Below are 11,904 nucleotides of genomic sequence, written 5' to 3'. Positions count from 1 at the left end.
CCCCCGGCCGGCGCTTCCCCAGCGCAGCTGGAGCCTGGGAGGGGAAGCGCCCAGCCGGGGGCGCAGGGTCTGGAGGCTGCCCAGCAAACCGTGAAGCTGGTAGCACTGGGGCAGCCCTTTCCCCCTGGCTGGGAGTGGGAGGGAGGAGGGGGCGGAGTTAGGGTGGGGGAAGGGGGGGAGTTGGGGCGGGGCTAGGGGTGGGGAAATGGGCGGGGCCATGGCCCGTGGAGGGTCCTCTTTTTTTATTTATGAGATATGGTAACCCTAACCTGGAGGGGTCTCCCACAGGTTTAAGTAGACTCTCTCTTGTGGGTGGAGACCCCCCTCCTCCCTCCTATGCAAAGCCCAGCTCCAAGATGGAGTTTTGGAGTCACCTGGGCAAGTCACATGCCCCTGCATGACTCAGTCTTTGCAGGCCGACGCCATTGTCCACATGGCATCTTGCATGTCTCCAGGAAGACTTCTCATGTGGATTGGAGCATTCCAAGATGCATTGTTCCCTAAGTGTCTCCTGATCAGGTACTTAACCTGGCAAATTCCTTCCTAAAGAAGCTGACCAAATGCCTCACAAAGCTTACTTAGAAATCAGGCAAGCATACAGCCCATATTCTTAACCTCGAGTAGAAAATGATATATATGTACAAATAGGATGAATAGATATAGTAGACCATAACCCTTACGGAGATATGTTACATGGCACAGGCAGCACAAAACATATTCCAGTTATGTCATACATACATTTATAAGCACCCCCTCCCCATAAAGCCTTATGGGGTACACTGTCACAGTGGATTCCATACATCTAGTTATTAGACCTTGACTTTTATCTGTTATGCAGTAGTTTAAAAGCAAAAGTACTCTGTGCTCCTTTCCTCCCTTTGTGGAGTGTGTGTTAATATGTGCAGGTGGTTCAATATTGTGGCTACTGGAGAGGATAACTGATGTGTACATATTAAGTAAAACCAAGCAGTTTTGATCTAATGAATTACTCAGTTAAGTTGGCCCCAACTTAATATCAGTCCATATTTATCCCTGCTCCTTAATTCTGGGGGAATGACCATTTCTCTCTCTGAGTTGCAGTCACAATACTTATCTTCCAGGAAGGGCCAAGCCAGCTCCTTCACTCTTGCTATTATCAGCCAACCAAAGTCCTTTCAGAGCAGGTATCCATTAAAATCTCTGCCCAGGACCTGATGCTGGAATTCCCTAATGTGCGAGGGCACTAGGAACAGGGTTCAGAGGTTGTTGTTGACCTGAATAGATGGGCCGAGGCAGAGAGAAGTCAAGTGACTTCTGTGAGATTGCCCAGCAAGTCAGTGGTAGATTCAGGATTTATAACCCAAATGTCTTGTTTCCCAGACCATTGCTGGAAGAGCTTGCTTTGCATTGCTTTTCAGAACTTGATTTTGGGAATCTTTAAGTGGGAATTGCTTTTGCGGATTCTACACCTTATTCTTCTGTCTCACATACAATGACCATGTTTTCAGGTGCCCAAACTTGCTGTCCCTGACCCTTTCTGGATGTGGCCATGTCACAGATGATTACCTGTTGTTGCTTCTCAAGAGCTGCCCAAACCTCAAGATACTTAAACTGGAAAACTGTGTGCGGATCACTGACCGGACTCTGGAAGCTGTGACCCTCTATGGGACCTCTTTACAAACCCTCCATGTGGATTTCTGCCGGAACATAACTCAGGCTGGTCTGGAGACAGTCCAGGAAAAATGTCCTTCAGTAATGCTGAAAGCAGAGAGAAGTGCAGACATGATTCCAGACCACGAACCAGGGGAAAAATTGATGCTTGAAAGAGCAGTGAGAAAACTGGTACTGCACTAAGAGGGACCGATTCCGGTAATTCAATATATGTGAAGAGAGACTGACATTTTGAGGTTCCACCCAGTTTGTAATTAAGCCTATCTATATGCATATTGGCTTTGTTTATGAAAGAATATTTTATAAATTTCACAAATACTCCCCTTTCACCTGGGTAAGGAGTTTACCTTGATGGTGATTGTCTGATACCACTGGTCCTTCGTACTGGAAAATTCCCTGTGCTGGCACAAAGGAGATGGTAAATCCTGACTAGCTGATAATGACCCTGCTGAGAGTCTTCCTCATTGTGGGGAAGTCTGTGGTATATTTTGCTTGGCTAACATGTATGCTGATGTATCCAAATCTCAGGGCCCAAGGGGATGGATAACAAACTTTTTATTTCTAAGGAAATATCATGCATGTGCCAGTTCTCTCAGAGAAGGATCATGAATTCTAAGTAGGTAACTAGCCTCTCTCTGTCACATGTTCACTTTTTCTGCTAAGGCAGATCTCACTCCTGACAAATGTCACTTACTATACTTTACATGTGAGCGGTTAGTGTACTTTATTTAAACCAGAAGTGCTATGAAAATGTGTGCAAACCAAGCTTTTAGCGTTATTTACATAATGTACACTGACAATTTACGCTTAAACTTACATTACTATTTACAGTGATGTAAAGTGAACATTAACAGAAGCTTGTTTACACGACTGTCGGAACCCATTTACAAAAAGTGCCCTTAAACTCTCTTTTCGAAAGCCTTCTACAGCAATGATATATTTGTCTAAATCAGAGGATTTTATACACCCAACCCCACCCATGTGCAGTAATAAACCACATGGAGGGTAGTGCGCAGCAATCAAACTGTTACAACACATGTAGAGCACAGTACTACCGTATGTGGTTTTTGATGCCACTGTGACGAACTGGGACTGTTCTTACTGTGGTGTGTGAATGCTGACAGGGGAGTGTGGCTAGGATAGTCTGCATTGGGGGATGGGAGTCTGCCTGAAGGCAAATACCTGAGCGTGTAACATGAGAACCCAGGAAGGGGTTGGAGGCCAGGTGACACCTTGGCCCGGGAAACTGAACAAAGGCTGTGGGAGGGGTCGCTGAAGGCAGAGTCTTGGAAGCTGGGTGGTGAAATGGCTGGGAGGCAGAGATTGCTCTGACCTCTGTCAAAGTTAGACTCAGGACTCATAGTTTGTCAGACCACTCTGTTTTATTAGNGGACAAAACACAGAAATAATTACCTGACCAGATTCCTGATGTCAGATCCCGGGATCCCTACCAGAACAGAGTGGGAACCAACAGGTTCAATGGCGTAGACCTCACTGTGGTCGTGCACCCTTCCGTTCAGGAGGAGGACCGCTCGGGCCAAATGCCCAGGTGCCGGCTACCACGGTCGTCCTACAAAAACGGTCAGGAATCACACAGCCCCAGTGAAGACGGTTGCCATCTCGGTGGAACCTCCAAATTGTCAAAGTTAGACTCAGGACTCATAGTTTGTCAGACCACTCTGTTTTATTAGCACAGCGCTCTGCTAATACATTCAGATAATGTGAGCCTCCATGCAAGATTCAAACAGTCTTATTTATACAGATAAAAGGGTGTAAACTAAACAAAGGGACAGAGAGAGCAAAATTGTAAAATATGCATGGAGCACAATATGCATAACCTGCTTCCTTGTTAACTCTTATCGATCTAAGACTAATGCTTCACCAATTGCCCTTAAGTGGCAAGTTAAGCAGTTAATGTCTGCTTTCCTGCCCCCTGGCTTGCAGCATTCTTTAATTCATTCTATTTCTTTAATATAATTCATTTCACTTTCACACCTCCCAAGTGGGGCTGGGATGCCCTGGGACCCCCAGATGGACCTAACTGAGGGGGGCCCTGTTGTCTGTGCCTGCAAGACCTGTCTTGGACTGTATTCCTGTCATCCAAATAAACCTTCTGCTTTACTGGCTGGCTGAGAGTCATGGTGAATCGCAGGAAGCCGGGGGTGCAGGGCCCTGAGTCCCCCAATACTCCGTGACAGCCACATATTGTATTATACTGAAAGATTACACTGAAATGGTCAGCACTATCTTTATCTCGTCTAAAATTGGCCTTAGACCAGAGATTCTCAAACTGTGGTCCATGGACCACTGGTGGTCTGCGAGCTCCATGCAAGTGGTTCACAGATAGTTCCCTCTAAGGTGGGCGGCCACACACAAGAGAATGAAGGGTCGCCCACCTAATTAGTGGAGCCATGCAGGTGTGGCTCCACTAATTAGATGCCTGGACCCTGGAGAAGATGCACATGTAAGGTGAGGTGGTGGCCTTGGGGGGGAAATAGGGGGTAGGTGGGAGGGGGCAGTGGAGTGAGAAGAGGGGGTGGAGGGAATTTGGGACGAGCAGGGCTGTAGTGGCCAGAGAAAGAGGCGACTTTCCCCAGCTCCAGGGCTGCTGGGGGAGACGGCCCTCCTTCCCAGCCCCAGCTCTCTGACTGCTGTGGCAGGGGAGAGACTTCCCAGCCCCAGCTTGGGGGCTGCCGCAGCGGGGGAGAAAGGGCACATCCATCGCATTAGAAAGATAAGACGACTGATATTAAAATATGAGTTGTTGTGTGCTTTTATTTGTAGAACAAAAAAATCTTTATTATTATTATTAAGATTTTTTTTATATAGCAATTTTATCCAAAGTGCTTTACAATAGTTAGTTAATGGTACAAACAATATTTGGAAATATCATTAAGTGGTCTGCTGAGACCCTCAGCAATTTTCAAGTGGTCCTCGAAAAAAATAGTTTGAGAACCACTGCCTTAGACAAAATACATTGTAATATAGGTCAGATTCTTAAACAACTGGGTTTGTATCTTGCCAGGTTTCAAGACTTATGTCCACCTCTCTCTACATTTGGGTATAGATAAGCTAACCTTAATTTTCCTGATGCTCAGTTTATTGCACAAGACCAGCGTACAGCGGTTGCCATTAAAAGCCTTTTGCTTTAGGTAACATTACCTCAGAACTTGTAATTATCGTTATACTTCATACTAAATATATCCAGGAACACAGCAATACTAGAGGTAACTTATCTAAGGCAATTGAAACTTTAAATGTGTCAAGAAATGTTATATTCCAAAAGAATTATATCAATAACACACATCAGTTGCGACTAATCCCAATCTCTACCTGTTTGCCTCAAACTTTCTCTCCCCACCCATCATAAGCCTCTTAAGAACTTTGTACTTATGATAATGATGGATGGGTAAAATTAATACCTCATCATTTATCTTTTTCTACAAAACTAGACTTCTCAATCACAAGGAAGGAGGCTGGACTGCTCACTTGGAAACATAATCCGGTCTGTATGCTTTAAAGTGGGAAAAATAGCTTTACTTTATCAGATAACTAACTAATCATTAGCTTCTCCTGATTAAAGCCATCTACTGAGCATAGTGACTTTGTCCTTATAAGTATAGGGTGGGTTAGAATGAAGAGCATTGTATAGTCACAGAAGAGAAATCCTTAGGATAGCAAAATGATCTCTTCCTCTTTTCCTCTTCCCCATCCTCCCAAATCCAGGTGTGCAATAGCTTTCAAAGGCTCATGGTGCTACCACAGTATTCAAGACCCTCCTACCAAAAGCAATGTCCATCTGCTTCACCTAGTGTCTAGCAAATGAGTGACAAGATGAGCAAACTGCTGCCTTGCAGATTTTTTTTTTTAGGATATGAACGGCTTTTCTGCCCATCACATAGAGAAAAATCTTACAGGGAAGATCATTCTGTTATTTACATTTATATTGCAGTACTGTCTAAAGGTTGGGCCCCACTGTTCTAGGTGCTGAAGTAAATCATGTTGCTTACAAATAGGGTGACCAGACAGCAAATGTGAAAAATCAGGACAGGGGGTGGGGGGTAATAGGACCCTATGTAAGAAAAAGACCCCAAAATTGGGACTGTCCCTATAAAATTGGGACATCTGGTCACCCTACTTACAAATAGCTTTATGCTCCTATTTAATGCTATACTTTAGCCACTCTCTTGCTCTTGGGAGAGTCAGAACAAAGAGCCCTAGATTCCAGAGTTCTTGCCAGGTGGATCATAACAGCTCTGGCAGGTTCTAATGTGTACCAGGGTTTTTCCTTGGGATACTGAATATGCTGCAGAATGATGGCAGAACTCTCTCCCAAGAGCTGTAAAACAGTGCTAGTAGCTTTTGGTGTAAAAGCTTGGCCAAGGTGCTAGTCCTGTGTTCCTGAATGGGGAGTCAAACATCTTCCTTGGCAAGTGACAAGTCTGGTCTTGTCTCCTCAACTGTAGTGGTGCAGGTCTGTCCAAGCTTCCCTAGCACAGCTCTGCCAGTGAACCTCAGGTCTCCTTTCAACATCCTGATTATCTCAAGACTGCAAAGATTACTCCAGTAAACTGCATGGACAGTGATTTGTACAAATGAAAACTAGGATACCACCACAAACTAATTAAAAATTCACACTTATTCAAAGATGAGAAGTTAGCAGCCTGTATTGGGATGAGGTAGATGAGACTTCAGACAACTGAAGTTCCCAGATCACAAGCCCTGATTCTAATGGGGGACTTCAGTCACCCTAACATCTGCTAAGAGAGCAATATAGCAGTGCACAGACATTCCAGGAAGTTTCTGGAGAGTTGGGGACAACTTCCTGGTACAAGTGCTGGAGGAACCAACTAGCGGCTGTGTTCCTCTTGACCTGCTGCTCACAAACAGGGAAGAAGTGAGTGGCAACTTAGGCAGCAGTGACCATGAGATGGTTGAGTTCAGGATCCTGACAAAAGGAAGAAAGGAGCGTAGCAAAATATGGACCCTAGACTTCAGAAAAGCAGTCTTAGACTCCCTTAGGGAACTGATGGGCATCCCCTGGGAGGCTAATATGAGGGGGCAAGGAGTCCAGGATAGCTGGCTGTATTTTAAAGAAGCCTTATTGAGGGCACAGGAACAAACTATCCCGATGTGCAGAAAGAATAGCAAATATGGCAGGCGACCAGCTTGGCTTAACAGTGAAATCTTCGGTGAGCTTAAACTAAAAAAAGGAAACTTACAAGAAGTGGAAATTTGGACAGATGACTAGAGAGGAGTATAAAAATATTGCTAGAGTATGCAGGGGTGTAATCAGGAAGGCCAAGGTACAACTGGAGTTGCAGCTAGCAAGGGATGTGAAAGGTAACAATAAGGGTTTCTACAGGTATGTTAGCAACAAGGTGGTCAGGGAAAATGTGGGACCTTTACTGAATGGGGGAGGCAACCTAGTGACAGATGATGTGGAAAAAGCTGAAGTACTCAATTTTTTTTGCCTCGGTCTTCACAGACTAGGTCAGCTCCCAGACTGCTGCATTGGGCAACACAGTATGGGGAGAAGGTGAGCAGCCCTCAGTGGTGAAAGAACAAGTTTAGAAAAACTGGACATGCACAAGTCCATAGGTCCAGATCTAATGCATCCAAGGGTGCTGAGGGAGTTGGCTGATGTAATTGCAGAGCCATTGGCCATTATTTTTGAAAATTCGTGGTGATCAGGGAGGTCCCGGACGATTGGAAAGAGGCAAATATAGTGCCCATATTTAAAAAAGGGAAGAAAGAGAACCCGGGGAACTACAGACCAGTCAGCCTCACTTCAGTCCCCGGCAAAATCATGGAGCAGGTCCTCAAGGAATCCATTTTGAAGCACTTGGAGGAGAGGAAGTTGATCAGGAACAATCAACATGGATTCACCAAGAGCAAGTCATGCCTGACCAACCTGATTGCCTTCTATGATGAGATAACTGGCTCTCGGGACATGGGGAAAGTGGTGGATGTGATATATCTTGACTTTAGCAAAGCTTTTGATACGATCTCCCACAGCATTCATGCCAGCAAGCTAAAGAAGTATGGATTGGATGAATGGACTATAAGGTGGATAGAAAGCTGGCTAGATTGTCGGGCTTAACGGGTAGTGATCAATGGCTTGATGTCTAGTTGTCAGCTGGTATCAAGCGGAGTGCCCCTGGGGCTGGTTTTGTTCAACATCTTTATTAGTGATCTGGATGATGGGATGAACTGCACCCTCAGCATGTTTGCAGATGATACTAAGCTGTGGGGAGAGGTAGATATGCTGGAGGGTAGGGATAGGGTCCAGAGTGACCTAGACAAATTGGAGGATTGGGCCAAAAGAAATCAGATGAGGTTCAACAAAGACAAGTGCAGAGTCCTGCACTTAGGAAGGAAGAATCCCATGCACCGCTACAGGTTGGGGACCGACTGGCTAAGCAGCAGTTCTGCAGAGAAGGACCTGGGCATTACAGTGGATGAGAAGCTGGATATGAGTCAGCAGTGTGCCCTTGTTGCCAAGAAGGCCAACAGCATATTGGGCTGTATTAGTAGAAGCATTGCCAGCAGATCGAGGGAAGTGATTATTCCCCTCTATTTGGCATTGGTGAAGCCACACCTGAAGTATTGTGTCCAGTTTTGCCCCCCCCCACACACACACCCACCACTACAGAAGGGATGTGGACAAATTGGAGAGAGTCCAGCGGAGGGCAACTAAAATGATTAGGGGGTTGGGGCACATGACTTACAGAGAGAGGCTGAGGGAACTGGGCTTATTTAGTCTGCAGAAGAGTGAGGGGGGATTTAATAGTGGCCTTCAACTACCTGAAGGGGGGTTCCAAAAAGGATGGAGCTCGGCTGTTCTCAGTGGTGGCAGATGACAGAACAAGAAGCAAAGGTCTCAAGCTGCAGTGGGGGATGTCTAGGTTGGATATTAGGAAACACTATTTCACTAGGAGGGTGGTGAAGCACTGGACTGGGTTACCTAGGGAGGTGGTGGAATCTCCATCCTTAGAGGTTTTTAAGACCCGGCTTGACAAAGCCCTGACTGGGATGATTTAGTTGGTTTTGGTCCTGCTTTGAGCAGGGGATTGGACTACATGACCTCCTGAGGTCTCTTCCAACTCTAATATTCTATGATTCCATATATGTATACATACACACACACACACTTGCCTTTCATTTCCATTTAATACAAAATGCATCTCAAAACACTGACAAACAATAAAACTGCAAAAATTAGTCTGAATGTCATCAGTACACCAAACACCAAGTGAACAATTGGATCCCCCACCTAATATGAAATATATCTATTGTAAGACTTTCCTTTAAAAGCTTATCTCAAGTAGGAATGTCTGAGTTTTCTTCAAAAGTAAAGTAAATGGTAAAGTTTGCGGATGATACCAAGCTGGGAGGGGTTGCAAGTGCTTTGGAGGATAGGATTATAATTCAAAATGATCTTGACAAACTGGAGAAATGGTCTGAAGTAAATAGGATGAAAATCAATAAAGACAAATGCAAAGTACTCCCGTCAAGAAGGACAATCAGTTGCACACATACAAAATGGGAAATGACTGCACAAGAAGGAGTACTGTGGAAAGGAATCTGGGGGTCCTAGTGGATCACAAGCTAAATATGAGTCAACAGTGTAACAATGTTGCAAAAAAAGCAAACATCATTCTGGGATGTATTAGCAGAAGTGTTGTAAGCAAGACACAAGAAAAGACAGTTACCTTTTTCCAGAACTGGTGTTCTTTGAGGTGTTTTGCTCTTGTCCATTCAACTTGGGTGTGTTTGCTCGCCACATGCCCCGGTGTCGGAAATTTTTCCTGCAGCAGTATCCATAAGGGACCAGCTCCAGCGCCCCCTGGAGTGGCGCACACATGCTGTGATAGATATAGTGCTGCTGGCTCCCTCCCACCCCCCGTGAACTCACCATAATTGGGACTCTCAGCAACCTGTGTGCTAGCTCAGGGACAGTGGGCTAACACCATTCAACTTAGATGACTCCAAAGCAGTATCCCTCAGAGGTGGATAGAGTAGATTGTTACACAGCTCTGCCGAACCCAGCGTTGTCCCTGGCCTGCTGAGGGATGGCATAGTGGGCCATGAACGTGTGCACCAAGGACCACATTGCGGCTTTACAAATGTCCTGGATCAGGAAGTGTGCCAGGAAGGCTGCCGAAGATGCCTGCGCTCTGGTCAAGTGGGCTCTGACAATTAGCGGCAGAGGGACTCTCGCCAACCCATATCAGGTCCAAATGCAAGAGGTGATCAGTTAGAAATCCTCTGTATGGACACCGGAAGGCCCTTCATCCTATCAGCTGTAGAGATAAGAAGTTGAGTCGACTTATGGTAAGGCTTTGTCCGATCCAGGTAGAAAGCCAGGGCCCTTCTTACATCCAAAGAGTGAAGGCGCCTCTCTTCACTAGTCTCATGGGGCTTAGGGCAGAAGACCAGAAGGAAGATGTTCTGGCTCATGTAGAAAGTAGACACTACCTTGGGAAGGAAGGCTGGGTGGGGCCAAAGCGGAACCGTGTCCTTATAGAAGACCATGTACAGTGGTTCTGAGGTCAAGGCTTGTATCTCAGAGACTCGCCTCGCCGACATCACCGCCACCAGGAAAGCCACCTTCCACGGTAGGTGAGATGGTAGCACGAGGCCAAAGGCTCAAAGGACAGGCCCGTGAGCCTAGACAAAACCAAGCTGAGATCCCACTGAGGAACCGGGGACCAAACTTATGAAAAAAGACCTCTGAGGAACCTGAAACAGGTAGTCTAAGATCNGCTTTCCTGGCCGGCTCAGCCAGCCGGGGGATCGGGCTGGCTGCTGGAGCAGTACGCAGCTGCGCAGGGCACCAGGAAGTGTGGGGCAATTTGGTGCCCCACATTTCCTGGTGCCCTATGCAGTGGAGTAGTTTGCGTATGGGTAATGATGGCCCTGCTTCCTGCCATGCCCTGTTATGCTTGCTTCATGGGCGGCTTAATTGCAAGGAGCTAATATTCCCACCTATAGTCACTGTGTTTCAATGTTAGCACTGAGCGATGTGTGTATGTCACAAACAAAGACTCAAGTTTAATAACGGGGTAAAACAAACTTTGGACAAAAGGAACATGAAAATGAGGAACAGTCTCACGGTTAGGGCTTTCACAGCTGGGTGCAATTCCAGTTTTCATTGGAAAACCAGTTCCTAGGCGTGGAGTGCCCGGGGTACTGTTAGGGATGAAGAACACGTGATGAAGGTGGCACGGGGGTTTGGGGAGGGCATGGACTGGAGTTCTGTAGTGGCTGGAAGGGGAGTTGGGCATGGATTTGTTCTGATTGCAGGCCAATGACAGACGTCAACATCTGTCTGGTCCTCCAGGAGTTTTATCATCTGCTCCTGCACCTGTCTCTTTTCCTGGCTATCCAGCCTCAGGTTTTCACTAATTGTTGCCCTCCACACTCCGGTTTCGCTATTTCCTGCATCTGTTGACTGCAATACTTCGCAAAACATATCCTCCTTACTCCTCCTGGCTTGCCCCCTTATCTGATGGAGGTGCACTGCTGGTGTGGAGAAGTATGTTCTCAAGGGCACATCTGCAGAAGGCAAAGAAACAATGAGTGCGCTCACAGCCATGAATCACAAAAGTTATACACCCCTCTTTCTCACTGTCCCTGGGCTAGCACACAGGTTGCCGAGAGTCCCAGTTATGGTGAGTTCGCTGGGGGTGGGGGTGGGCAAGGGGCAAAGGGGAAGAAGGGACAAAGGATGGTTACTATAAGTGGCTAGGGAGCTTATTCTGAATATTGGTACCCTTTTCCATAAGCTAGGGTAATCGAACCCAACATCTCACTCCTAAAGGTAACGCAGGATGCAAGGGAACATCTCCTGCATGCATGTGGCTTCAGATCAGCTCCATATGCTGCTTGCCTGTGTGCCACTCTGGTCCCTGCAGAAATAATTGCCAGGTGGTGCAGCAACAAACCAGGCAACTCTCCCAAGGAACCTTCGGCAGAGGATTGCAGAATACCTACAGAAAAGTTTCCTAGAGATTGTTAAGGAAGATTCCAGAGACATCCCCGTGTACATTAACAAACTTTTCTGCTGTGGCCCCACTGCGTAGATGGACAGGCTCTGTTGTTAATTTCTGTTCCTTATCCTTCCTCTACAATATAATAAAGTGCATGAGAACTCAATCTCCTCTTACCGTGTAGTATCAAAGCAAAATGAGCACTTACCGGAGCTGGAGTGCTGGGACTGGCTAGACCCCTCAGGAGTGGCAATGAGGT

The 11,904-nt window shown here is 46.3% G+C and overlaps 1 protein-coding gene across 1 annotated transcript in view; it reads left to right on the top strand.

Annotated features, from left to right (window-relative positions):
* The window catches only part of FBXL22 (F-box and leucine rich repeat protein 22), a 9,433-nt gene extending 7,456 nt beyond the window's left edge, over positions 1 to 1,977 (top strand). The window contains exon 2 of the mRNA XM_034782767.1: positions 1,488 to 1,977. Within this exon, the coding sequence (XP_034638658.1) occupies positions 1,488 to 1,833 (346 nt within the window). The 3' untranslated portion in view covers positions 1,834 to 1,977. The remainder of the gene's footprint in view (positions 1 to 1,487) is intronic.
* Positions 1,978 to 11,904: the final 9,927 nt, after the last annotated feature.

This window comes from Trachemys scripta, chromosome 10 (genome assembly GCF_013100865.1).
Source record: "Trachemys scripta elegans isolate TJP31775 chromosome 10, CAS_Tse_1.0, whole genome shotgun sequence".
Taxonomy (NCBI): domain Eukaryota; kingdom Metazoa; phylum Chordata; order Testudines; family Emydidae; genus Trachemys; species Trachemys scripta.
This window is presented reverse-complemented; position numbering and strand designations above follow the sequence as displayed.